The following is a 27,575-nucleotide window of genomic DNA, read 5'->3' as shown; positions in this document are numbered from 1 at the left end:
ATATCCACAATGAGAGAGAAAAAAGATGGAAAATAAATTGGAAGAAAAAAGGGATGGAAAATAGGAAAAATGTGTCTGAGATATGAGATGCAGTGAGAAAGTCTAAAATCTAGGTAATTGGGAGTACCAGAAAGGCAAGAGACAAAGCAGCAGAGGCAAACAGCCACAGTCGAAGAAATACACATTACTTTCAATAAGCAATGTTAAGATGGATGGGTCATTTCTCAGCAAAACTGATGTGTGGATAGAGTCTTGGGTGGCCCCTAGGATCCTTGCCCCCTGATGTTTACACCCTTGTATGACCCGCCCTTGAATGATCCACCCTTGACTATGGGCAAGGCCTGTGGCTTGCTCCTAACCAACAGAATAAGACAAAAGTGATGAGGTGTACACAGTTACATACATGAGCATATGAATTCTAAGACCACACGCTTATGATACGTAAGATCATGGTACCCTTCTTACTGGGTCTCATTCTCCCCTTACTGGCTTTGAGAAGTGGCCATGTTGGGGAATTTCACATGGCAAGGGACTTTGGGTGGCTATTAGTAGCTAAGGGCAGCCTTAGCTGATAGCTAGCAAGAAACTGAAGCCCTCAGTCCCACAAACTCAACAAACTGAGTAAAGATGGGAAGAGATCCTTTTCTACTCAAGCCCCAGATGGGAAACCATTCCTGATCAACACCTTAATTGCAGCCTTGTCAAGGACCCAGATAAGCTGTGTCTAGACACCTAACCCACAGAAACTGTGAGATAATAAATGTGTTTTAAGACAGTAAGTTTGTGGCAATATTTATACGGTAATAGAAAATTAATACACAATTATAGAAAATACTTGAATTATATATTTAAAGAGCAAAAAGAAAATAACTTCCAACCTATACATCTAAACCCAGTGAAAATAGTTTTTAAAATGAAGGTGAAAAGCACTAATAAAAAAAGGAAAAAATTGGTAAATTGGATATTAGACATTCATTCTATTCATCAAAAGATGCTATTAAGACATAAAATTTATCCAAAAAGAACAAAATCCCTGATTCGAAAGGTATATATGCCCCTATGTTTATTGCCACATTATTTACAATAGCCAAGATATGGAAGCAACCTAAGTGTCTATCAATAGATGAATGGATAAAGATGTGGTATATATACACAGTGGAATACTATTCAGTCATAAAGAAAAAAAGAAATCCTGACATTTGAAACAATATGGATGGATCTGGAGGGTATTATGCTCAGTGAAATAGGCCAGAAGGAGAAAGAGAAATGCCATATAGTTTCACTTATTTGTGGAGTATAAAAACAAAACAAAACAAAACAGAATGAACAAAACAGCAGTAGACTCACTGACACTGAGAAGTGACTAGTGATTACCATGGGGCAGGGGTTGGAGTTGGGGGACAAAGGGGCACAGAAATTCTCAATCATAATATAAGTTGGTCACAGGGATGGTAGTACAGCATGGAGAATATAGTCAATGATTCTGTAACATCCTCCTATGTTGACAGTAACCGCACTAATTGGGGTGAGGATTTAATAATATGGATAACTGTTGAACCACTGTGTTCTATATCTGAAACCAATATAAGATTGTACATCAACGATACTTCAATAAAAAATAAATAAAATACAAGCTCCCTAAGGAAAGAAAAACAAACAAATAAATAAATAATGGAAGCTTTGGAAGCTTAATTTTCTAAAACAAAATTGAATCTTATCCAAGAATATTATAAAAGAAAACCCATATCTCTTATTTTGCTATTTCATTTTCTAACAGCTTTTTTGAGGTAAAATTGATATACAATAAAAGAGTAAAATGGCAATCCATACAATGAGGAGATATTTGCAGTATTTATGGCTGATAAAGACCTCAGAACCAGAATATATAAAGAACAACAAATCACTAAGAAAAGGCAAATAGCCTAAAAGAAAAATGGTTAAAAGACTAAACAGGCAATTTACGAAATAGGCTACCCAAATAGTCAACAAGTATAGAAAATGTTCTCAACCTCATGAGTAATCAAGCAACTGCAAAGTAAAACTACAATGTGATAATACTAACACCCACAAAATGGCTAAATTTCTTAATGACAATATCAAGGATTTATGAAGATGTGGAGCAATTGGATCTCGCATACACAGCTGGTCAGAGTGTAAGTTAATATAATCATTTTGAGAAATGTTTTGGCAGCACTTTCTAAATTTGAACATATCAGCAATTTTAGTCCTAGGTATATACTTCAAATAAACGCAAATATATGTGTACCAAGACAGGTATGGGAATACAAAGCATCTTTATTCATAAGAACCCCAATGGAAGCAACACAAATGTCCATCAACTGTGTAATGGATAAATAAAACAAAAAAGAATTTTAAAGGAGGGGACTACTGACATTTTGGAAAATATGAGTGTTATAAAAGAATATAATATATGTAATATCAGCTCTGCATAGATTAAAAGTCTAGAAGGATTCACTCTTGGTAAGTAGAACTGTGGACAAAAGTAGGAAAGGACTTAGACTTTTAAATTTTATGTGTTTTCGAATTATGTGCTGGAATTATTTGCAATGATCAAGTATTACTTTTGTGGTTAAAAGTAGTTTGGAGTTTTCTGTTATTTTCTTAAGGGTGTTTTGTTTTGTTTTGTTTCACATTTGAGAAGGTTGGACATCCCCAGTCTAGATTTCTAAGTAGTTAAAAGCTAGGTAGAGAGATTGAGTCTTCTACAGTTTAGACAAGTGCAGGTAATACCAAGAAAAAAATCTCTGGGTTGGGAAATAAGCAATCGGGATTCCAATCCCAACTCAGTCACTGACTGGATGTGACATCTGGGCAGTCATTTTACTTCTTTGAGCCTCAGTTTCCTTGTCTAGAAGACTAAAATTTGGACAGGACAGTCTCTTCCAGTCTATAGTCTGTGAATTTATAAACTGCTTCTCTGAGACTAAGGGGATTCTTGCTTACCCTTGTGGCCCCACTACCTGACACATAGTGTTTAATAAAACTTGTTAATAAATAAGTGAATGAATGATAAGGGAGGTAGGGCAAGTATTATTCCATTGGACTCCTGAGAGTTTACATGATGTCTTTAAGGTCACATCGGTAGGTGGCATAAGAGCTAGGATTCATATTCAGTGTTTGAACTAGCACAGAGAATATGGATCCTGAAGAGGCAGAGAAAAAATTATCTCCCCCAATACAGTGGAAGCAGGTGTCAACCCACAATTGCTGCTGCAGAATTTAAAGAAAACTGTAAATGTGAGAACTGGGCAATATTAGATAAACCTAAAATTATATACCCACACAATCTCAGAAGAGGCTGTGCTAAGTGACATCAGTACATCTGGGCATCATGACACTAAATAAGGCTGGCAGAGTGGCCTCTTCGGTAGTGTCTTATCAAACCCAGGACATTAGAAGTCCAGACTTGGGGTCATAGCCAGACTATGGCGAGCGTTCTGTCACATGCTCCTGTGATAAAGCACAAGAAAAAGTTCCCCTGGCAAACAAACAGGCTCCAAGGCCATCCACACACAATCCTCAGTCCACTCTTAAAGTAGCTTTGAACACATTTTGATGAGGAACATCTTTTCATTCAGGCTGCACGTCTTACTCAATAGCCAGCTTCCCATGCTTCCCAAGGAGCAGAAGCTGTAATAGCCCATCCCATTCTGCTGGTGACTCAAGCACTGCAATTAAGTCAAAAGATAAATGACAAACTTGGAGAAATGTTTACAACTCAAATCACAAGATGAATTTAGCTGATACATAATAAACTCCTATAAGATGTTAAGAAAAAGATCAACTCCAATCCCTAAATGGCTAAAAGATACAGACTGTTTCCAGAAGAGGATATAAATACCTCTTGCATTTTATATTTAGCTACATATTTGTGAAAAAAGAAAGGTCAATTTTTGAGGACATTAGGATAGGTCTTTAAAAAAACTGATTGTTTCTTAATCCAATGGTACAAAATCTTTAAAATTATTAAAAGATACACAGTGAAGTCTCTCTTTCTTTTTACCCCCACCACATATGTCATGTCCTTTGATTTTTTTGCTTCTGAAAGATTTTGCCATGTAGGAATTTTTAGTATTTCAAAATTTTCAAATATTTCATTTATGGCTCCTGAATTTTGGTCACATGTTTCTGACTCCATGATTATTGAAAAATCAAAACATTAAAACTCCTCCATGATTTCTTTTACTATCTCTTTAAAATATTTAATCCTTTGGAATTATCCTGACATAGGTATGAAATAGTGGATCTAGCACCACATATTGAACTATCTCTCTGTGACTGATTTAATTTCATAAATTAAATTCCTGCATATACTAACATTTGGAGACAGGCAGGTGAGCTAATCAGAAAGGACGACAGCAAAGCCCTGGTGAGGGAGGAATGGGAGAAAAATACTAGATTGTCAAGCTTTCCTTCTCATGTAGCTGACTTAATGAGTGATGGCCTGACAACTATCATGACATTCACCAAACAGAATTACTAAAGGACGCTCACCCACCAGCAGTATAGACAACCACAAATACTTTGTAATATGAGAACTATGTATTTGGGCAGAAAAATGCAATACACAACCAGAAACCACTATTCTATCAATAATGACATTATTATCTCATGTAAGAATACAGAAATTAAGTTATTAAGGAATGCCAAGAGGAAACAATTTTTTAAAGTCTCATTTCATTTACTTTGTTAGGAAAGATGAAGCATATTTGGCTCTGGTCACAGTTCCATCATATTTACTTTCTTTGTAAGTTCAGCCTCAATGGTATCCTAAAGGAAGAAAGAAATACCATAAATACTAGAAATAAGGACATAAAACAGGTGCTTTAACTTCAAATGCTATTTAAAAACAAGGGAAGCAAAAAAAAATTAAAACAAATGTTTTAAAATACCATTACAAATATTAAATATGCTTTTATAATCCATTACAAATATTAAATATGCTTTTACAATCCTTTGCTTTTTTATCTACCTTCCTTCCCACATCCCAGAAGTTTTCAAACTCTAATTCTAATAAACATCTAAAGGAGAAAGAAAACCTTTTAGAGAGATGAATTAGGGCAGTGATACCTGCAGATTTTTCTGACCTTCAGTCCTTAAGCACCGTACTTCCACAATGTCTCTTATATCACCTCTTTCCAATCCCCTTGTCACTGTTCTCATTACTTCTCATCTGGCCTATGTAAGCTAACTGATTTCTGCAATTTTCTTCTTCCTCTAATTCATCCTATATAATGACTCCAGAATAATCTTCCTAGAGATCTGGGCTGATCAAAAACCATAGTTTAACCACATTTCCCTTTAGGGGAAAGACACAGAAATTTCCAGTGGTCCTCTACAGCCTCCAAATTCAACCCACATTATATTTAAGGTCTCTTATACTACTAACCAATTGACCATCTTCAGCCCTATCTTCCCTGCATACACCTAAGCAACTAAACTGTATCGTTTGCCAAAACTTGGAAAAGTCCTCCACTGATCAGCTCTTATGTCTCTGTCTATTCCTTTTGCTTAGACAATTCTGTCTCTCAGCCCCCCGTTTCCACCTGGTAACAATCTATGCAAAATTTAAAAAGATATGAAGACTACTCTGTATGTTTTTTGGAAAAAAATATATATACATATGCCAAAAAGTTCTTAAAAGATGCATGAGAATGATGCACAGCACCCTTGGGGTTTTCTTTCTTTTTAAAAAAGCTGAAGAAAAAAAATGGAACTACTTACTAATTCTCGCTTTGCTTCTTCGATTTTCACCTTAGCAAGAGATGGATTCTTTTAAAGAAAAATAAAACAAGGAAAGATTATATTGGCTCAACTAGGACTCAAAGGGAAAAAACTGCAACAATCCTTTTCAAAAGGCAAAAAATCCCTACAGAGAGTATATCCAACGTATATGCAGTACTGACATTCAGCACAGATTTTAGATCCTTAAACATGGACCCAATATTTTCATGATAATTTAGTGCCCTTGGGGAAAGCCAGAGGAGATGACTTTTTTTTATTACTCATAAAAATAATTACCGGCATTAAATCTAAATAGGACTCCAATTTTTTCTTCAAAGGTACAGTCTGTCCTTTTAATTCTGCCAATTTCTGGGGATGGAAAAAACACAAGAGTCACAGAATGATGGAGATATTCACAATGCAACTAAACAGTGCTTATTTCTGAAATCAAACATGATAAAGCATTAACATTAGGATATTTAAAATAATGTATCAAAGAGCTTAAAAGATAAATGAATAACAAACTCACTTCCAATGGAAAGAATCTATATAAGGTGCTTAAAACAGTAAAGTCATATTCCCATTTGTTAAGAATAGGATTTAAGTATGCTGTCTAGGAATACAAAATGATGTGATTAAGAGGAATCAAAATGTAAGAGAACAAAACGTAAGGGAACAACTGTCAACTTTAGACTACAAAATGCAAAGTACAAAAAAAATCTTAAGACCAATAAAATTTTTTAAAAGCCCTTTTCCCAGCAAAACAGATGAAACCCTTAGACAACCTAAAAACCCAGAACTGTATTCCACAGGAGTTTGGAGGCCTGCATTTTTACTGTACGTGGAAAGAGAAAAAGGAGAACCTGGATGGTTAGCACATAGTCCCTCAAAAAACTTGTTTAATGAATAAATTAGTAACATATAACTCCAGCAAAGAGTTTCTAGCATGTAGTAATAAATGAAGGAAAGCAAACAAATGTGAGAATATATATACAGCTAAACAAGTAATAAGACATAAATACTGGGGAACATAAAGTACAGAGAGAATGGAAAAGAAATAAAGTCAACTGAATAAACCTCTATAAAAGGAACAAATGGAAAAAGCAGATTGTGCACTAAGATTTTAAATAAAGTCAAACTGGGTTAAAGCTCACCTCTGAGAGTGCTACTAGTGACCGATGAGACAGTGAAGCATCCATGCCTCTGGCTGAAAGTTGCTCCTACAATTACAAAGAAGGGAGTTCAGTTAAAAAAATTATTTTGAAAGTGACTATCATGAATTACTTTCAACATGTTAACACAGTAAAGAGAAGCTACAAATAAAAGATAAAAACTGCATGTATCTAGGATTTTTATGTTGCATGTAAATCATTCCAGTCACAGATTTGTGACAAGACGTGTGCGGCGGGGCTTAAGAGCATGCACTTCAGAGCCTGGATACCTGAGTTTTAATCTGGATCTGCTAAGTAACTATGCAACTTTGGGCAAGTTACCTATCTTCTCTATAGTTCCCTTGTCTGTAAAAAGGGAGTAATAATACTGCCCAGTTGGGAGGATGATGGTTGAAAAGATGTCTGAAGACAGCTAAATATATTCAGTTCTTCATACAAACCTCTGCAGCTCTGATTCCAAATTTGAACTCCTCTGACTTCGCTTTTAGGAAGCCCATATTCTGAAGACGATTGTCAACTTTGGCCCTTTCCACAGACAGATGCAACTCTGCCTTCTTGAGATCCCTTTAAAAAGTAATGTTGAAAACATTTCCTTCTCAGTGAAATTATCATAAAAAAGAAAGTCAACTGATTCTTGGATTCCTCTGGACTACCCAGGAGAAGATGAAATACTTGCTGAATTTTCTACCATCAATTTTGTATCCCAGACTAGCTGCCATACATTCTCCCAGGTCATCTTCCCCGCCATGTTGCATCTAGGATTTTTCTCAAGAAATACTAAGTAAGTTTAAGATATTATGCCAATTATTCTTGAAGAAAGTAGATCTGCTGCTCAAAAAAATGATTTAATGTATCCTAAAGCCAATTTGAATCATGGAAGCCCCAAAGTCCTCTCTCCTAAACGTGATATGACACAGTACCTTGTATCTACATATTCAGTATTTGCTGAAAATCTATTCGACAGTACATATACATAGTCCTGATCCACAGCATCTACTCTCTGGGGCAACTGGAACCCAAAGAAGGTCCAGAGCATTAAGAGGGATACCACAACTCTAGTAAGGAAGGGCAACAAAATATAATGTGACTTTAAGTTGCACCACAGTACATAAGTTAAAAAAAAAATTCATATGCATTTTGAAAATGACAAAACCCAGGTTATTTGTAAAAGAGGGAAAAAAGGTAAGAAACTACATTAAGAGGGGAAAGTCTTACCCAAACACCCACTACCTCCACACGTTATTTTCTACTTAAAAATATATTTTATGGACCCCATTTTCTAACATGTTGTTTTAAATCATATCTATTGCCAAAACTCAATCTGACAATGTTCTGTTACTGCCTTTATGATAAAAATGATCACCACTTCAAACTCAATTACTTACTCTTGTAGACATTTTTCTAATACTAAAGTTGCAGTTAGATTTTTTTCAAGTTTTGTCAATTCAAGCTTGATTTCTTCATTTTTGGATTTGGTATGAAAAAGGTCAGAGGTCAAATTGTTCACTGCAGGGATAAAACTAAAAAAAGAATCTGGGTCACAATAGATGGACATTAAGGACAAAATTATAATTATTCCTCATGTCAAACAATGATTTTACTGCTATGCAGATTCTTCTATTAACCAAGCTGCTTCATATCTCTATGCATTTTTTACATGCTATTCCCACTGCCTGGAAAGCCCTTACTCGGCTGGCAAATCTTCATTCGTCCTTCACACCTCAAATAAGATTTACTCTCATTCTGGAATTCACCACCCTTCTCTGTGCTACTCAGCTACAGCTGGTACCTTCTTATACTGTTGCAGCTGTCACACTATATTATAGTTTTAAATGTCCATCTCCCTTATTTGACCATGAGCACAGATTACCCTTGCTGACAGTTATTATTCTATTTATCTTTGTTTCCCCATGCCTATCTATCTATATGGTTATAAGTAAATTCTTATATACACATATAACTCTCTATATGTATATATAGTTATATGCTTAGTACTAATTGGTGTTGTGTCTGCTGAATTGACTTAATTCAAGTCTAGATTTCTGCTGCCATATAGCCTATATGTTCTTATACTTGAAACACTACTCTTTGAGCATAAATATAAATTCCAAGCCTTTATATTAGCAAGTAAGCAGACTAGCTGTACAGTCCTCTGATTATAAGTCACAGTGGTGGTCCTAACCAAGCTGTGGCCACGCATGATAACCATATGGACTTTGGTGTCAGACTGGGTTTGAATTTCAACTCCGCCATTTACTAGCTCAGAGAAGTTATTTAACACACCCCTTCTGAGCTTCAGCTTCCTTTTAGAGTTGTTGGAAGAATAATGTCATCATATAGGTGGTATGCCTGTCACAAAGAACAAAGGTCCTTAACCAACTCTACCCAATTGGGTAGGGACATGACCAAAATTCACTATGCTCAATTAGATGAATTAGCTTATTGCTTTTATTATTGCTTATAGGGAACAATGTAAGTAACACCTAATCACTTGCGAATGTATATGAGGACTACGTTCACAAACCTAATCCTGGAAGAAGAAAACACTAAATCTTAAGCAATACCAAGCATCCGAATTACTTACACAAACTCACTAGTGATTTAAGGAGTTAACTATATTAGGTATTTTTGCATTTATTGTTAATTTCCTATATAAACTACCCTGAGAAACAGAAGTCTTTAGGTATAGACCTTATAGCATATATGATTCTAGAAATTAAAATTGTCACAAAAATTACCTAGCTAGTGAGGTATCCTTTGTTTCAAGGGCCACTGCGCTGTCAACCAAGGCAGTCAGATACCTAGAACCAGTGCTAGAGAGACTGGCAGGGGAAAAATTCACACTTTCCATGAGAAGGTCTTGAAGATGCTTGGCTGAAAAGGTAAGAGTGCTATAGTAACTAAGATGTTTAATACCTTCATTGAAATCTTCACATATCATACAACCCACCCCCTAAAGTACAGAATACAGTGGCTTTTAGTATATTCACAGAGTTGCACACCCATCAATGTGATCAATTTCAGAACATTTTCATCACCCCAAAAAGAAACCCCATTCTTTAGACATCATATTCTAATTCCCCAAACCCATGAGGTCCTAGCAATCACTAATCTACATTCTGTCTCTTTCTATTCATTTCCCTATTCTGGACCCTTCATATTAACGGTATAATGCGATATGTGGTCCTTTGTGCCTGGTTTCCCTCACTTTGCATAATGCTGTCAAGGCTCATCCATGCTGTAGCAGGTATTAATACTTCTTTCCTTCTTATGGTGAATAGTCCATTGGATGGATCAGCTGCATTTTAGTCATCCATTCACACACTTATGGATTTGGGTTACTTTCACATTTTGACTATTATGAATAATGCTGCTATAAATATTCATGTACAGATTTTTAATAGACAGGTGTTTTTATTTTTTGGGTACCTAGGAATGGACTACAGGTCATATGGTAACTCTGTTTAACCATTTGAAGAACTGCCAGACTGTTTTCCAAAACAACTGTATGATTTTACATTCCCACGTAAGTGTACATTTTAATTTCTCTACATCTGCACCACCAATTATTGCCTTTTTTTTTGCACAGTGATCATTTAGGAAACTGAATAATGAACAATGAAACTCAAGACCTGAATATTTGTCTTTTTGATTGTAGCCCTTTTTGTAGGTGCAAAATAGAACTGTGACTTTGATTTGCATTTTCCTGACGGCTAAAACGCTGCCTTACTGGCCATTTTGTTTATCTTCTTGGGAGGAACGTACATTCACATCCTTTATCCATTTTTAACTGGGTTACCTGTCTTTCTACTATTGAGTTGTAACAATTCTTTATATGTTGTAGATAAAAGCCCCTTATCAGAGACATTATTTGCAAATATTTTCTCCCATTCAGTGGGTAGAGGCAGTCTTCTCAAGCATATATGAAACATTTTCCAGAATACAGCTTTATGCTAGGCCATAAAACAAATCGAAACAAGTTTCAAAGAACAAGATAATACAAAGTATTCTCTTTTCACAATGGAATGAAATTAAAAAGAAATTTGTGAAGCTCATAAATATGCAGAATTAACACACTTCCAGTAACCAGTAGGTCAAGAAGTCAAAAGGGAAATTAAAAAATACTTTGAGATGAATGACAATGAAGATACAACATACCAAAACTTATCGGATGCATCTAAATCAGTGATCAGAGGGAAATTTAATTACAAATCCTATAAAGAAAAATCTCAAATCAATAGTCGAACCTACCACCTTGTAACATTGAAAAAATAAGAGCACACTAACCTTAAAGCAAGCCAAAGGAAGGACATAATAAAGATTACAGCAAAAATTAATGAAATGGAAAATAGAAAAATAGAGAAAAATCAATACAACCTAAAGCTAATTTTCATAAAAGATCAACAAAATTAAAAAAACCTTCCACTCATTTGATGAAGAAGAAAAGAGAGAAGATTCAAATTACTATAATCAGAAATGCAAGTGAGGACATCCCACTGATTTACATACTTAACAAAAAAGATTATAAAGGACTATATGAACAATTATACCCAACAATTTAGACAACCTAGGAAAGCTCAGGCCTGGTAGGCTTTACCACTGACTTCTATCAAATACATAAAGAAGAATTAACATCAATTCTTCACCAACTCTTCCAAAAAATAGAAGAGAATACATCTCGACTCCTTCTATGAGGCCAGTATTACCCTGATACCAAAACCAAACAAAGACATCACAAGGAAAGAAAAGCAGAGAACAGTATCTCTTAAAAACATGAATGCAAAAATCCTCAACAAAATACTAGTACACTGAATCAAGCAACATATAAAAAAAATATACACTGTGAAGATATGGATTTATCTTAAGAATAAATGTTGGTTCAACATCTGAAAGTCAATTAATATATCATATCAATAGAATAAAAGACAGAAGTCAATGTTCATCTCAATAGACACAGGAAAAGCATTTGAAAACTCCAGTACCTTTTCATGATAAAGGCACTCAATAAATTAAGAATAGATGGTACTCCCCCAACTTGATACAGGGCATCTACAAAAAAGCCCACAGCCACGTTATACTTAATGGTAAAGACTGAATGCTTTTCCTTTAAGATCAGGAAAAAGATAAGGATGTCCACTCTTGCCCCATTTTTCAACATTTTACTCGAGGTTCCAGCCAGGGCAATATCTTTTCATTTTCTTCAAATGAAGAACTGACAAGATGTAAAATAAATGGTTTCAAGAGTTTCATCTGTATTTATCATGATTAAAAAGTCTTCATGTACAACTTTTACATCTTTTCCCAATTCCTAAAAATATTTCTAAAATGTTCCAGTCTCATGTGCTGCAAAGAACTGTATGGTATAGAAATAAAAACTATCTAAAAAATGATTTTTAGTTTAAAAGTCATTCAAGTCCAGAGAGCTATATGATATCACTACTCAAAGCTTAGATTTACAAACCAAAGAAGCAGAACTCCTTAACAGTGTACTCGTTATAAGGTTCCACAAATTTTGTTTTCTGCTTGATACTTTCACTGTCTAAAAGAAGGGAACACTTAAAAAAGAAGAATAATGATTAAAGTATATGAGGTGCAGATTTAACATATCAATGGTGGCAGGACTCTTCTAGATACTCAAGTGGAAATAAGTGTCAAAATTTTGTATTAATAATAGAAACATTTGCTATTTAATGTGTCACCCTAAAAGGTACTTGAGGACAGACATAAGTAACCTTAATTTGAAAATCCTTAGATTTTTTCATCACGGGGTATTATAGACAAAAAGAAAGCTCTTACAATATAAGATTTTTCTGGATTCAAAGCCCCTTTCTCTATGCTGTATTTTAATAACTATAAAAATAAAATCATTTAAAAATAAAACAATTTTAAAGGCACATCTACGGGGGAGATTATGACCAAGTAGTAGGCTCTGGGGAGTGACAATTGTTCTGTATCCTGATTGTGCGGGTGGGTTCTAGAATCCATGTGTGCTAAAAGAGTACACCAAAGCAAAAGTCAATTTTATTTTAATTTTTTGAAGAAAATTGGAGAAAAGCACACATGCAGTAGAATTACAACATAAACTGTACTATATTCAAAACATTGTATGTAACCATGCCATGCACGTGTTTAAATATAGTGCAAATGTAGGTCTCACTCCCTTTCTTTTTTGTATATTCCCACCCATAAAAAAGTTTTTATCAGTCTTTTTTTATTTGTAGTTAGCATTATAAAAACAAAAGGGGTTTTGAATGCACTTTTTCAAGCTATATATGCAAAGCAGAAAATTCTAATGCAATCCCATGAATACACTGCAATAAAACAATTTGTTCAAGTCTCATAATTCATGGCTGCCACCTCGGGTGTCCTGATGGCTCACTGTAACTAAAGCATGGGGGCTGGAAACAGACCCAAAGTAGAAGTAAGTGGGAAACCAGAGGCATCTTGTATGTCAGGCTGAGTTTAGCTCTTATCTTTTAGTGCTTACTGTTTTGCTATGAGAGTACCAACAGAAAATGATAAGATTTATGATTTATTAAGTTACTATAACAGAGTGGGAGACAAATCTAGGTAAAATGAAGCAAAACTAACTAGTAGTGTACACTTAATAAATCTCATCTACTTTAGCATTATAGAATGTGGTTAACTCTGGTTATTATTCAAAACTCCGAAGTTAAATCTCACCTTCTGATTCGTATTCACTTGCTTTCTGTTTCAAGTCCTCTATTACCAGGTAGACATCTCTGTCCCGGACCCTGTTGCGTTCTGAAAGATGATGTAAAATCTCAGTGGTCCGTGGATTCACTTCATATTGGGGAATGGGATGATCTCCAAATATTTTTTTCAGCCACACAGCAACCTAACCGTTAAAAGTAAGATAAATATTATAAGCCTTGTTTATTGTTAACGGCATGAAGCAAATATTAGTGATCAGAAGCAAACAAAATGCTTTCTGTGAATATTCTGGAGTCCTACGTACTTAACATCCTAATTTGTCTTTGGGGTGACAGTACAGGATGTCGGGAAGCAAAAGTAAGCACAATGAACAAAATTACCAGAAAACAATCCATCCTTTCCTAAAGCCACAAAATCAGTATAGGCTGGTAATTTGCATCACTCCAACAATTTTAAAGGTCAATATACAGGTGCTAAAGCATTATTGTAACATGCTAAGTCTGAAGAGAGTTGGTCCCAACACACTATAGACCTGGGATATTTCTAGAGTTGGGAGGAAGGACGGGAAAGCAGGTCTGGTGTGAAAATTCGAGTAGGAAGCATCAGTGACCGGCGGAGCTTGGCTGGAAGGTGGGTGTGGGTTCAGAAATTAACATACTGTAAACCCCACTCCAGTCTGTTGGGAGGGGTTTTGCACCCGGCTCCTTATCCCGTCTACATGCCAGAGCCTGTGCGAAGAAAGGCCTGGAAAGGGAAGGGAAACGTCCTTCCAGGTGAGGATTTAGGCGCGCGCAGATCGGGAAGGCAGGACTAAAGGAACAGGGAGTCTGAGGGGGTTGGGGGGGGAAGAAAGTAAACGTGGCGAGCCCCAGGAAATCGCAAGCGGGTGTCCCAGACGCGGCTGCCAGGCGGCCACAGATACCCGCTCCCACCTCATCACCTGCTCCTCCTTCTTGCGCGCCTCCATAGCCGCCGGTCCCGCCGCTTCTCGAGAAGCTCGTCGCGAGAAGAGGCGCCGCGCTCGCTCTGGAGGTGCCTCGCCCCCTCCAGGACCCGGGATATCTGGGAGTTGTAGTTTTTGCTAGGACTGCGGGTTGTTAAGTCTTTGGACAAGGCTGGTCTAAGGCGCCAGCACTGCAATCGCTCCTCGCTTGCCCGCTCGAGGCTCTGTCCGCTCTCCATGGTATCATCTCCAGGACAAGATGTAGAACCAGGATGTTTTCTTCTTATATTTTTATTTCTCACTTGATTTCACTTGTTTTAAAAAACCTGAATCTTGTTTTTGGGTAGCAGATGTTGTTTCTTCCACAGTGAGTACATTAACTTAAATTTTTTATTTTAGCCTGGCGCTAGAGCAACCTTATCCCTTAGTTTCCACTACCAAAGACCTAAATGCGCTGCAGACTTTAAAACATTAACTGTCACTGCCACTCAGCCATTCTTCCATTAACTTCTCACCTTCCCTAAAGTTCTCTCTTCTCCTCACCACTCTGTAGGTGACAATATGCAAACTTCTTTATATTTGCACAGCATGTATAGTTTTTCTATGTGCTTTCCTGTTTTTTTTTGTATCATTAATCTACAATTACATGAGGAACACTATGTTTACTAGACCCCCCCATCACCAAGTCACCCCCACATACCCCATTACAGTCACTGTCCATCAGCATAGTAAGATGCTGTAGAATCACTATTTGTCTTCTCTGTGTTGCAAAGCCCTCCCCATGCCCCCCCCCACATTATACATGCTAATCATAATGCCCCCTTTCTTTTTCCCCACCCCATATCCCTCCCTTCCTACCCATCCTCCCCACTCCCTTTCCCTTTGGTAACTGTTAGTCCATTCTTGGGTTCTGTGAGTCTGCTGCTGTTTTGCTCCTTCAGTTTTTTCTTTGTTCTTATACTCCACAGTTGAGTGAAATCATTTGATACTTGTCTTTCTCTGTCCAGCTTATTTCACTGAGCATAATACCCTCTAGCTCCATCCATGTTGTTGCAAATGGTAGGATTTGTTTTCTTCTTATGGCTGAATAATATTCCATTGTGTATATGTACCACATCTTCTTTATCCATTCATCTACTGATGAACACTTAGGTTGCTTCCATTTCTTGGCTATTATAAATAGTGCTGCGATAAACATAGGGGTGCATCTGTCTTTTTCAAACTGGAGTGCTGCATCCTTAGGGTAAATTCCTAGAAGTGGAATTCCTGGGTCAAATGGTAAGTCTATTTTGAGCATTTTGAGGAACCTCCATACTGCTTTCCACAATGGTTGAACTAATTTACATTCCCACCTGCAGTGTAGGAGGGTTCCCTTTTCACCACAACCTTGCCAACATTTGTTATTGTCTTTTGGATGATGGCGATCCTTACTGGTGTGAGGTGATATCTCATTGTGGTTTTAATTTGCATTTCTCTGATGACTAGCGATGTGGAGCATCTTTTCATGTGTCTGTTGAGTTTTCCTGTTTTTTGTTTTGTTTTTTTAATAACCCTGTTAAACACATGTACATTATTTTACCTGTTTTTAAATTTAAAAAACACCCACATGGATTAATGATGACTGAGATTAGGTAGTAGAGCTGGGAACTGACCACAGTGTTTTGGGTCCAAGTGAGTGTTTCAGTGTCCTAGGGTTATACCACACTGCTGCCTGCAACCTCCTGTAGTGTACAGTTTTACATTAGGAAGGGTAGACCATACAGTCAACTTTCTGTGATGTGTGGTTTATCATCAAATTGTGGATCAGTCTTAGCACCAAATATCTTTCTTCTAGGTCGTATGCATATTTAAAATGATTAAATCTTTTCAAAGGAATTTAACCAATACCATATTGGCTTGCTTATACATTTTTAGTCAAAAAGTATATCTCTGTTCAGTAACCAAATCTCAGATGTTAGTACAGACTCTGAGTATGGGAGAAAAAGTTATCTTTATGACCTTTGTCCAATTTCACCACAAGTTTTACAAAATATCCCTGCAACTTTGCTGTTTATACAAACCAATTTTTTTCATTAGCCTGTTCCTACTCACAAGGAGAAGGATGCTCATATTTACCCCTAGCTCACTTAGAATATTAGAGAAAGGGATTGCTGACTTTACATTTGCAACCTATGTTTTAGGAGACAACTCTTTTAATCCGGGTATTCAGATGCCCCACCCAAATTAAGGTTTTGGGTATAAACAACTCTTTGGTGGATGAAGCTGAAAGATGCTCCTCAGAACAGTTATAAGTGAAGGCAATGTTAATGGGCTTTACTGTCACAACATACCCAATATATTCCATCCCCCAAATTATGTACATATCACAAAAAAAATCTCAATATTACAAAGATTCTGTGTGGAGGAATAGGGCAGGGAGGCAGAGGAAATCCTGCCCCAATCTTTCAGAGTAGGTATAGGAAGTTTTCTTTTTTCCCATCACTTATGTTGTACTTCAAATAAAAACGTATAGTCCCTACTGTTACGAAACCAGTTTGTAGAGGAAAATTTAAGTCCTGGTCCAATCTGGAGTGAGACTTCTAACTCCGGACCATTCTCAGTAGGATCAGCACCACTTGACCTCTTTGTATCTGTTAACATTTTTAAACAATCTGCTCTAGTTCTTTTAGATAGAAATTGAAACAACTGGGATTCTCCAACCTGAGTGTGTATTGGATCACCTTGAATGGTGTGGGTGCTTGTCATAAATTTAGAATGCCCCAAATTTTTGACTCAGAGGATCTGAGGTGAGGCCAGCGATCTGCGGGTTAACCAATTCGGAAAGAAACATCGTATGGCTGACCTGTCCCAGGGTATAACTGTTTACTGCCTGGTGCAACACCAAGGATTGAGCAGTCTACGGATCACCACCATCGACACCCCGTCACCATCAAGCCAGCCACGCCCCAAGCCGGGTGATACCATGTGGGGAAGTTGGGGTTCCTATGGCCAGGATCGTCACTGAACTTAAACCACCTGATGATGTAACTAGCCTGTTGCTGGGCTGCTGCTTCCACACCTTTAGGCAATAAGCTATTATTGTGCTACATAGAGAGCTCGGCTCAGTGCTCTGGGCGTAGGTAGATACGCTAGTGCTCGACCTACCGCCAGAGAACAAGCCTGGTAATAAACCCTTTCACCCGAAAACGTTTTGCTGTCAATTTCTTCGGTCATACTGAATCCATAGTGAACTTGCCCATGGCTGAAACCCATTGGCAAGACACACCAACGCCACCTGGAACCCCTTCTGGGGCCTGGGAACTGCTATCCAGCGAGCCCATTGCCCACGTGGTCTCCAGAGGCAACCACAAGGTCGACTAGAAAGATCAAAACAAATGTGTAAACGAATGCCTGGGCCGAAGCTGGCAAAGGTCTAATCACTCATTTTGAAGTTTGAATCCAAAAATTATCCTTAAAAAAAAAAAGCACACACCCCTTCACTTATCCGCTAGCAAAAGGCGGATTCGCGTCCGGTTGAAAGCGAGGGGCGGTGCTTCCGGGTCAGGTGGGCCGGCTGCCTTGACCTTCCCTGCGGTTCGGCCATTTTGTCCCAGTCAGTCCGGAGGCTGCGGCTGCAGAGGAACCTCCAGAGTAGAGGCTGCAAAGATGCTGTCCGTGCGCGTCGCCGCGGCCGTGGCTCGCGCCCTACCTCGGCGGGCGGGGCTGGTGAGTGCTGCGAGCCGGTGGGAAGGGGGTGGCCCGGAGGTGGCTGTGGCTGCGGGTGAGTGGTGGAGCTTTGCCTCCGGAGCTCTTCTGCAAGGAGGGTGAGGGGCTGTGGCGGGCACCGCCATCTTGCCGTGCGGGCAGCTGCGCAGGGCCGCCTGCAGAACGGCGCTTGTGCTCGCCAGTTGTGCAGTATGGTGCAGAGTGGTACAGGGGAGACAGTGACCTCGATGCTCTGCAGACACGGGGCCTCCGGAAGATTCCCATTTTTGGCTGAGAGTGGCCTTAGGTGAAGGTCAAGGCTTGCGCTCTGTACCTGCTCCGAAACGGCGAGACTTGGGCCCGCTAATTGTCCGGGACTCCTTAGCTATAGGGCAGAGCACTTGTCAACCCAAGTTGAAGCGAACTAGGGAACCCTGACATTGTATGAAGGTCAGCGCGAGCTCCGGCATTTCACCTCTGCTCGGAGGTCGGTTCACAGGAAAGCAAAAGAAGGTTGTTTTCTGAATACTTAAATAGGCGGTCTCTTCGTGTTGAATATTGAAAGGTTTGTGAAGACACCGTACTGGTGCAAATACGCATTTCATATAGCCAGTACCGTGATATAAGTGAAGCTGTTCTCTAAATTGTCTCAGTCTAACAAAGACTTTGCTTGGTGGAACTCTGACGTAAAGATTTCGTCCTTGAGGAATCGTTAGCGATTGAGAGCTCAATAGAACATAGAAAATGCCTGTAGAGGTTAATGCCCTTCATTATTTATCTCTTGAAGTTAGGAGCATAACCCTTTAAGTTCTATGTAAATGCCTCTACATTAATTTTTTCATCTCAAACATAATTTCAGTTTCAAAAGTGAAATAAACATACTAGCTATTTTTCTGCCCTAATACCACCGCTAGCAAAAACATTTTTAACGCTTTTCATCCAGGTACTATAGAAAGTAGTAGCTTCAGAGTGGACAGTGACCAATCACAGCATGACAACTTGAAGGAGAGGTCCACATTGCTGCAGGCTTTGTTGAAGTCAGTAAAAATAATCCACAGCCATACTCTTAGTTTCTAATCAAACTCTATGTAAATTTACTTACTCAATTTTTGGTTGCCTTTTTTTTTTAATTGTGTAGGATATCTGTAGAGATTTACCCCTTATAGGAACCAGTTATATTCAGAATTTCCACAATTCCATTGAAATACATGTGAAGTCAAAATATTAGTACCTGATGCCTTTAAAGGAAAAAATACTTTGTTAACTGTTGGCTTTTAAAATAGAGTGCATTTTAAGGATACGCTTTTTTTAAAATTCATTTTATTATCATTAATCTACAATTACACGAAGAACATAATGGTTACTAGACACCCCCCTTCACCAAGTCCCCCCCTAAACCCCATTACAGTCACTGTCCATCAGCGTAGTAAGATGCTGTAGACTCACTACTTGTCTTCTCTGTGTTGCACTTCCCTCACTATGCGCCCCCCCACACTATACATGCTAACAGTAAGGCCCCCTTTCTTTTTCTCCAGCCCTTATTCCTCCCTTCGCCCACCTCCTGCCCAGTCCCTTTCCCTTTGGTAACCTTTAGTCCATTCTTGGGTTCTGTGATTCTGCTGCTGTTTTGTTCCTTCAGTTTTTCTTTGTTCTTATACTCCACATATGAGTGAAATCATTTGGTACTTGTCTTTCTCTGCCTGGCTTATTTCACTGAGCATAATAATACCCTCTAGCTCCATGTTGTTGCAAATGGTAGGATTTGTTTTCTTCTTATGGCTGAATAATATTCCATTGTGTATATGTACCACATCTTCTTTGTCCATTCATCTATTGATGGACACTTAGGTTGCTTCCATAGTGCTGCGATAAACATAGGGGTGCATCTGTCTTTTTCAAACTGGGCTGCTGCATTCAGAATACGCTTTTTATAGAGAATTTATAGTGTATCAGGAGAAGGCAGTAAATTTTCACATAAAAGTACTCTTTCATGTAATTAAGTCTTCCAGTTTTAAGCAAAATACTTTTATTGTATTTAGTATTTTAATTGTAAGTTGATCACACTAAGCCTGCATGTGTTTAAGCTTGTGAGTTTTATAAAGACTTTTTTAAAAACTAAGTTTTTAAAAACGTTCATGCACTAGGTCTCCAAAAATGCTTTGGGATCATCCTTCATTGCTGCTAGAAACCTCCACGCCTCAAATATTCATCTTCAGAAGACCGGTAAGTCATTATTTCTAGTCTACACCACACTTAGGACCTTGTAATTAAATAATAAAATAAGTTACTAGGTTACATAACTGTTGTGGGTTTTTAATTTCCATTTATTAATTTTTCTCTCAGGAATCTTAGTTTCTTAACCCATAACATGCCGTTTAGCTCTGCCTTTGTAGGTTCCCTCATTCTAGTGAAATGAACTCTACGGTGATATATTCCCCTTTCAATGTTAATGCAATTTTTTTCTTAATCTTTTTTGAGTGGAAACAAAGTAGACATGTAAGTTGCTGGGCATGCTTTCTGATCAGTGGAGGATTTCTTTTTTTCCTCTTCTAACAAACCTTAGAAAAAAGTAAGCAGTTTTTACCTTTATGTTTTCAAAGACAGCTAGTCTATACCTGGCAGTCTATGAATTTGCTCATTGCAAATGTGATAGAGAGGGGAGGTGAACATAGGAAATGCTGTAGATTAGGGAATTTCTTTGGAGATCTGTATTTAGGCTTTTGAACTAAAGATTTAATAAGTAAATATATCTCCTTCATGCTAAGGTAAAGGAACAGTAACTGCCTGTATGCTTGTAAAGGGAAAGAGTCTTAAGCTTTGTTAATGGTTGCTTCTTAAAATTGACTGCATTTCTAAAATAAGCATTTAATAGAGTTTGACCAAAAGATCAGATTTCAACATAGATACAGGTTCATTAGAAATTAAGCCAAAGGAGCAGAAGATAAAAAAATATTTTTAATGCAATTGCTTAGTTTTATTAACATCTTACTTGGTTTACTTTTGTGAAATTCTCAATCACTTGGATTTGTTTTCATATTAGTGGTAGATATCAAGCTTTTTTTTTAAAACAACTATGTATATTACATTTTAAAATAATTTGATTGTAATGCTGACAAAACCATGGTTTTAATTATGTTGTTGGGGAAATGGATTTAAAAAGATCTTGGGGTTAGGTTATTTTTGTAATGGAATTTTCTCCTCAATAGGCACTGCCGAGGTGTCCTCTATTCTTGAAGAACGCATTCTTGGAGCTGATACCTCTGTTGACCTTGAGGAGACTGGGCGTGTATTAAGTATTGGTGATGGTATTGCCCGTGTACATGGGCTGAGAAATGTTCAAGCTGAAGAAATGGTAGAGTTTTCTTCAGGTTTAAAGGTAATTTATGAAATGAGATTTTGGTATTTTAAGGTTGTTTTAGTTATTCATTTAGTAATTCAGAGATTTTTTAAAAAATCGTTAAGTCCCAATCTGCTTAATTGTTTTTGTCATTATCACAGGCTGGGAAAAGAAAAAACTTCAGGGTTTGACTAACCAAGGTTTTTACTTTGGGGCTGATACACAAGAAAGTAGCCACTAGTGCTGAACTATAAAATTTAAACCTTCACCCAGATTCTAAGAAATCAGGCATGTTCTTGGAGCCATAAAGATGATCTTACACAAAAGCATTTGATAGTTTCATTTAAATTCAATTCTGGTGGAAAGTTGAAAGTGGTTGACTTCGTATTTCTGGTAAGAGTAGACCTATTGTTGAGAGATGAGTTAGTGGTGTTATCAGAAGCTCCCTGATGATACATGTCCACTTCTTTGTATTAGGTTGAGCCTTGTGGGATGAGAAAAGTTGTAGGTATTGTGGGTTCTCTGAGGAAAGGGGAGCATGCTTTCCAGATGGACCATGGTCATTAATTAAGGTTATCCACTTAGCACACAGGGAAAAGATAGTCTTGGTCTAGTTGCTAGTGTCCAGTATGGGAAATGCCTTTTGATGTGGAAGACTAATTATAGAGCCAAAAATTTTATCAATAGCTGTAAGACCTTGGCTAAAAATTTAACCTCTTGTTTTCAGTGTATATGTATGTCTTTGAAAGGTGAGGCTGAGGTAGATGAACTCTTGAGTTTCCTTTTAGCTTTTAAGATTCAAGAGTCTGGACCAGTATCAGATAGACCAGAACTTTCTGCAATGATGAAAATATACATCTGTGCTGTTTAAGATAATACGTCATACTATATTAAACATACTATGAGTACATACTAAACATACATATGAGGTTATTGAGCATGTAAAATGTGGAGTTTCTCACTGAGAAAGAGTAGGTGATATGTAGAGACAATAATTGGAGGAAGAAGTTTCTCTGACTTTGGTAACAGCATTTATTAATAAAAATTTTAAATAGCCACATGTGCGTAGTGACTATATAAACATTTCAGATAGCCACATGTGTATAGTGACTATGCTTTTGAACATCAAAGACGACTGAAGATTTTATACCTGCAGTGATACTCCATGATATTCCTGCTAGCTTGTTAAAATGCATTAATAGTGAAACTAATATATTTTTTACTAAATACTCTTATTAGTTTGTTCATTAAAAAGCTAATTCCTAGTACAATTATTCTTAAGTACTTCTCCAGAGCTTTCATTACTGATGGGACTTGGTTCCTAGAAGAACATTTTGCTTTAGTCATGATTAGAGACCTAAAATCTCAACATTTTGAAATACGGTTGCAATGATGAGAGAGGATTCCTTGCTGTTATATAATGAAAATTTGTTCTTGATAGAGTAGCTTTTAATTTCACTTTTACTGACCTGATGAGCACAGGTTAGGATTATAAATTTTTCAGCTGTTCTGTGGAGCACAAGAGATGTCAGTCAGCAGTATCTTAGAATTCCCAGTTCTGCCTGATCACTTTTTTTGTACTGATAATCCAGTTTAAAAGCCGTAGTCAAAAGAAATGCAGTGGGAAAAGCTCAAACTGTTAATTTCTTTGCTTCTTCAGTTCCTTGAGGATGTGACATGGAACATGCTAGACTTACACTATGCTTTCCTAAGATGATTCAAGGGAACATGTTGCTGTTTTAAAAGTCTTAACCAAAGGTTGGTTGGTTGGTGGAAGAATACTCAAGCCAGATCTGAAGGACAACCCTACCTTTTTTATCCCAGCTATTGTCTTTCTGTGTAGGGTTGGTATATGGGAAGAGCTGCCACTCAGCTTAGTGTATGTTCAATTGTGTCTTTTGTGTAGGGTATGTCTCTGAACTTGGAACCTGACAATGTTGGTGTTGTCGTGTTTGGAAATGATAAGCTAATTAAGGAAGGAGATATTGTGAAGAGAACAGGAGCTATTGTGGATGTTCCAGTTGGCGAGGAGCTGTTGGGTCGTGTAGTAGATGCCCTTGGTAATGCCATTGATGGAAAGGTAGGTTCAGCATTTATTAGATGTGGTTGTAGCTTCTAACTAACATCAAAACTGATTGTTTGGGGGATTCCTTTTTATTGTTTAACAGGGTCCAATTGGTTCCAAGACCCGTAGGCGAGTTGGCCTGAAAGCCCCTGGGATCATTCCTCGAATCTCTGTGAGGGAACCAATGCAGACTGGCATCAAGGCTGTGGACAGTTTGGTGCCAATTGGTCGTGGTCAGCGTGAGCTCATTATTGGTGACCGACAAACTGGGTAAAAGACTCAATAGCTTGTTAAAAGTTCTGTCTAAAATTTGCTATGGGAAGATAACTTTTTAGAGTTGAAATTATAACTGCTTGGATATGATGGGGAGAGTAGAATGTGATATGAGGATTAGTAGTAGTAATGAAATTTAAGTTGGTGAATCCTTTGAAGTATTTAGTAGGATTTACATTTACTTTCTCTTTTTAAAGCAAAACATCAATTGCTATTGACACAATCATTAACCAGAAACGTTTCAATGATGGATCTGATGAAAAGAAGAAGCTGTACTGTATCTATGTTGCTATTGGTCAAAAGAGATCCACTGTTGCCCAGTTGGTAAAGAGACTTACAGATGCAGGTATTAAAGAACTAAGTCACGTTGCTTTTGTCTAGGTGTCCTATTGCTGCTAATCTGAGGATAGCTGCGTCTTGATGAAGGCTGATCTTAATTACTCCCTGATGAACTGGAATTTTAGTATAAATCAGCAAATTAAAAAAAAATAGAATAAAACAGTAAACGTTGAGGCCTTGTTATTTAAATTAGAAGCTATATAATCTTGGTTAATCTTACTAGTAAATTGGTAACAAAAAAATCAGGTATCTTATTTATAGTAGACTCTAATTTAAAATCACAATATTGATAACCTTGTAAAACTTAAAATTTATCTTCTCAGATGCCATGAAGTATACCATTGTGGTTTCGGCTACTGCTTCTGATGCTGCCCCACTTCAGTATCTGGCTCCTTATTCTGGCTGTTCTATGGGAGAATATTTTAGGGATAATGGCAAGCATGCTTTGATCATCTATGACGACTTATCCAAACAGGTCAAAGGAAATGTATTTTTAGAATCTGTTTATTTGCACCACAATGAAAATAGACAAATGTAGCTTCTGTGTAATTGGTGAATTTCACAACCCTCTTCTACACCATAGGCTGTTGCTTACCGTCAGATGTCTCTGTTGCTCCGCCGACCCCCTGGTCGTGAGGCCTATCCTGGTGATGTGTTCTACCTGCACTCCCGTCTGCTAGAGAGAGCAGCCAAAATGAACGATTCTTTTGGTGGTGGCTCCTTGACTGCTTTACCAGTCATAGAAACACAAGCTGGCGATGTGTCTGCTTACATTCCAACGAATGTCATTTCCATCACTGATGGACAGGTATCATTTTATGATTAAAATAAATATAAAAGCGTTGGATGATTCTAAGACATTTGTCGATGATAGTCTTTGTGAATTTGTTTTAAATACCTTTTACATTTTGTTATAGAAAATTTCAAATGTATACAAAAGGAGAATGGTATAGTGTACTTCGTTATTGGCTTCATTTATACTTGCTACTATTCTCTCTCCAAGATAATTTTGAAATGAATCCCAGAGATACACATCACCTGTATATATTTTAATAGAAATATTACCCTTTTTCCCCTCATTTCATGCATCTCTAATCTCAGCAATAGAATATGTAGGTTGATTTGGGTTGTGAAGAATTTAAGGGGCTCTTTGCCCTAAGAAGGCACTTAGCATTCTTCCTTGGAGATTTGGGGCTTCAGTTTTTTGGCAGTGTCTTAATTTTTCAAAATAGTTGATTTCTTTAAGCTTGCTTAATACCTATTCCCCTTACATTGTAGATCTTCTTGGAAACAGAATTGTTCTACAAAGGTATTCGCCCTGCTATTAATGTTGGTTTGTCTGTGTCCCGCGTGGGATCTGCTGCTCAGACCAGAGCCATGAAGCAGGTAATTTGCATCATGTCAAGGAAAGGAAAAGGGGTATCATTAGGTTAAAATCACAGTTGTATTTGTACAGCGTTTTGTGTCCCTGAGGTAAGTGTTTTTTTTCTGCTGTATGAGTTAACTATTTCTGTATTTCAGGTGGCAGGTACCATGAAACTGGAATTGGCTCAGTATCGTGAGGTTGCTGCTTTTGCCCAATTTGGTTCTGACCTTGATGCTGCCACTCAGCAACTCCTGAGTCGTGGTGTGCGTCTGACTGAGTTGCTGAAGCAGGGACAGTATTGTGAGTTTCATTTGGTTAAGTTTCCACTGTGTGTTGGAGCCTGTGAATATTGCATAGTTCTCTATAAGCTATAATACATGCCATTCTTTTTCATTAAAGGGTACTGGTCTTTATAATCATTTGAATGTAAATGTTAGAAACTGAAGCAGGAAAACTTGGTATACTTAATTAAACCTTTCTTTTGAGGACCTGTTAGGTCATTCCCCACAGAGCCCCATACACACACTTTAAATAAGAGTGTGAAATTTGGCAGATTTAAAACAGTATTAGTATGTGTGTATTTTCCTATAAAATTTCAGCAAGTTATTTATGCCCAAAACAGTATGAATACTGCCAGATGATAAACATTGCTTACACAGTATGCCCAAAGATTACACTTTAAGGATGGCATGTATGAGGAAAAAAAACTTGTTTCTGGTGGGGCAGGTAGGAAGGAGTGGTGAGGTCGGAGACTTTCAATCACTAAGAAAGTGATAAATGATATGTAAAGCATGTTAATAATTGGAAGAAAAAGTAAGTTTCTCCGCCTTTGGTAACATGGCATTAATTTGAGCAACTCACATGGCATTCTTTTGTTTGTTTTCAGCTCCCATGGCTATTGAAGAACAAGTGGCTGTCATCTACGCTGGCGTAAGGGGGTATCTTGATAAACTGGAGCCCAGCAAGATCACAAAGTTTGAGAATGCGTTCTTGGCTCATGTTATCAGCCAACACCAAGCCCTGTTGGGCAATATCAGGTATGAGCACAGTTGATGGCCTCTTGTAATTTTAAAGATATAAAGTCTTGTTAACATTCTTTCGAATTCTCAGTAGGTGAGTCAGTGAATTTTTGTCCAGGTCAGAACTGAAGAACTGCTTTTATTTCCACTTAGGACTGATGGGAAGATCTCAGAACAGTCAGATGCAAAGCTGAAAGAGATTGTAACAAACTTCTTGGCTGGATTTGAAGCTTAAATTTGTATGGATTCACACCAGTACGTACCAGTTTGGTTTTGTCATTGTTTCTGATAGTAATAAGTTCCATTTATAAAAGGATTATTCTCATACTCCAGATGTACAGAAATCATGTTAAAAATAAAGGTTCCATGTTGCTTGGTGGTTTTCTGTAGTTTGAGTGATTCTTTAAAAGGAACTGAGATTACTTTGAGGAGTTGGTAAACATGCTTCTTAGTTTATTTTACCTGAATATTATAATCAGCAAGCCTGTATAATTCAAGGCTGAGCTATTTGTAAGTTTCTCGAGTGCTTCTTGATTGTTAAAGAGAAATTCATTGACTGGGTATAGGTGGCAAAGTTCACATTTGATAATGTTGAGGAGCCTGACTAGCCTGTCTGCTCAGAAGAATAATATGCATTAAAAGGTTGTATAGGCAAGAAAACAATAGAACAGCTGAAAGGAAGGAAATGAAAAAACCAAGAGAAATGTGAAAGATTGGGACAAAAATTGAGGAAGGATATGTCAGAATGAATAGAATTAAGACTACTTGTCAATATTGTCTCATGTAATTTGTTTATCATTACCTTTGATAGGCACTTCTTAATTATAGTCACGTTTTTATGGTTAGTATTTTTGGTTTTATTTAAGAAATCTTTATATTCAGAAAGATAACTATGTTTTCTACTAAGTTGTAAAGGTTTGCTTTTGTTGTCAAGAGCTTAATCCAGGTATTAGAGTT

At 37.4% G+C, this 27,575-nt stretch overlaps 2 protein-coding genes across 4 annotated transcripts; one reads left to right on the top strand and one right to left on the bottom strand.

The window, feature by feature from the left end:
* Window positions 1–2,275: 2,275 nt before the first annotated feature.
* HAUS1 (HAUS augmin like complex subunit 1) lies at window positions 2,276–14,655 on the bottom strand. Of its 3 annotated transcripts, none has more exons than XM_036918689.2 (10): window positions 14,533–14,655; window positions 13,602–13,776; window positions 9,656–9,791; window positions 8,303–8,437; window positions 7,358–7,481; window positions 6,900–6,965; window positions 6,043–6,114; window positions 5,746–5,793; window positions 4,707–4,791; window positions 2,276–3,471 (listed from the first exon to the last, which is right to left on the bottom strand). In XM_036918689.2, the coding sequence occupies exons 1-9, from the start codon at window positions 14,557–14,559 to the stop codon at window positions 4,741–4,743; spliced, it is 834 nt and encodes a 277-aa protein (XP_036774584.1). In that variant the 5' UTR covers window positions 14,560–14,655; the 3' UTR covers window positions 2,276–3,471; window positions 4,707–4,740. The 3 variants fall into 3 exon arrangements, with proteins under 3 accessions (XP_036774584.1, XP_036774583.1, XP_057360132.1); XM_036918688.2 differs by lacking the exon at window positions 2,276–3,471 and adding an exon at window positions 3,572–3,689; XM_057504149.1 differs by lacking the exon at window positions 2,276–3,471 and having other exon boundaries at window positions 4,545–4,791.
* Window positions 14,656–18,086: 3,431 nt separating this feature from the next.
* Window positions 18,087–26,997, top strand: ATP5F1A (ATP synthase F1 subunit alpha). Its single transcript, XM_036918690.2, has 12 exons — window positions 18,087–18,240; window positions 20,364–20,442; window positions 21,426–21,595; window positions 23,463–23,636; window positions 23,725–23,891; window positions 24,092–24,240; window positions 24,557–24,708; window positions 24,817–25,041; window positions 25,512–25,619; window positions 25,755–25,899; window positions 26,486–26,636; window positions 26,772–26,997. Exons 1-12 carry the CDS (start codon window positions 18,181–18,183, stop codon window positions 26,851–26,853), a joined length of 1,662 nt encoding a protein of 553 aa, XP_036774585.1. The 5' UTR covers window positions 18,087–18,180; the 3' UTR covers window positions 26,854–26,997.
* The last annotated feature ends 578 nt before the right edge of the window (window positions 26,998–27,575 follow it).

The sequence above is a fragment of the Manis pentadactyla genome, chromosome 6 (genome assembly GCF_030020395.1).
Source record: "Manis pentadactyla isolate mManPen7 chromosome 6, mManPen7.hap1, whole genome shotgun sequence".
Taxonomy (NCBI): Eukaryota; Metazoa; Chordata; class Mammalia; order Pholidota; family Manidae; genus Manis; species Manis pentadactyla.
This window is presented reverse-complemented; position numbering and strand designations above follow the sequence as displayed.

Coding starts and splice junctions, on each gene's coding strand:
- ATP5F1A (XM_036918690.2), top strand. CDS start 18,181: ATGCTGTCCGTGCGCGTCGCCGCGGCCGTGGCTCGCGCCCTACCTCGG. Junction 23,637..23,724: donor GTAATGCCATTGATGGAAAG/GTAGGTTCAGCA, acceptor ATTGTTTAACAG/GGTCCAATTGGTTCCAAGAC. Junction 23,892..24,091: donor ATTGGTGACCGACAAACTGG/GTAAAAGACTCA, acceptor CTCTTTTTAAAG/CAAAACATCAATTGCTATTG.
- HAUS1 (XM_036918689.2), bottom strand. CDS start 14,559: ATGGAGGCGCGCAAGAAGGAGGAGCAG. Junction 7,482..8,302: donor TTAGAAAAATGTCTACAAGA/GTAAGTAATTGA, acceptor TACTTTTTAAAG/GGATCTCAAGAAGGCAGAGT. Junction 5,794..6,042: donor CCTATTTAGATTTAATGCCG/GTAATTATTTTT, acceptor TTTCTTTAAAAG/AATCCATCTCTTGCTAAGGT.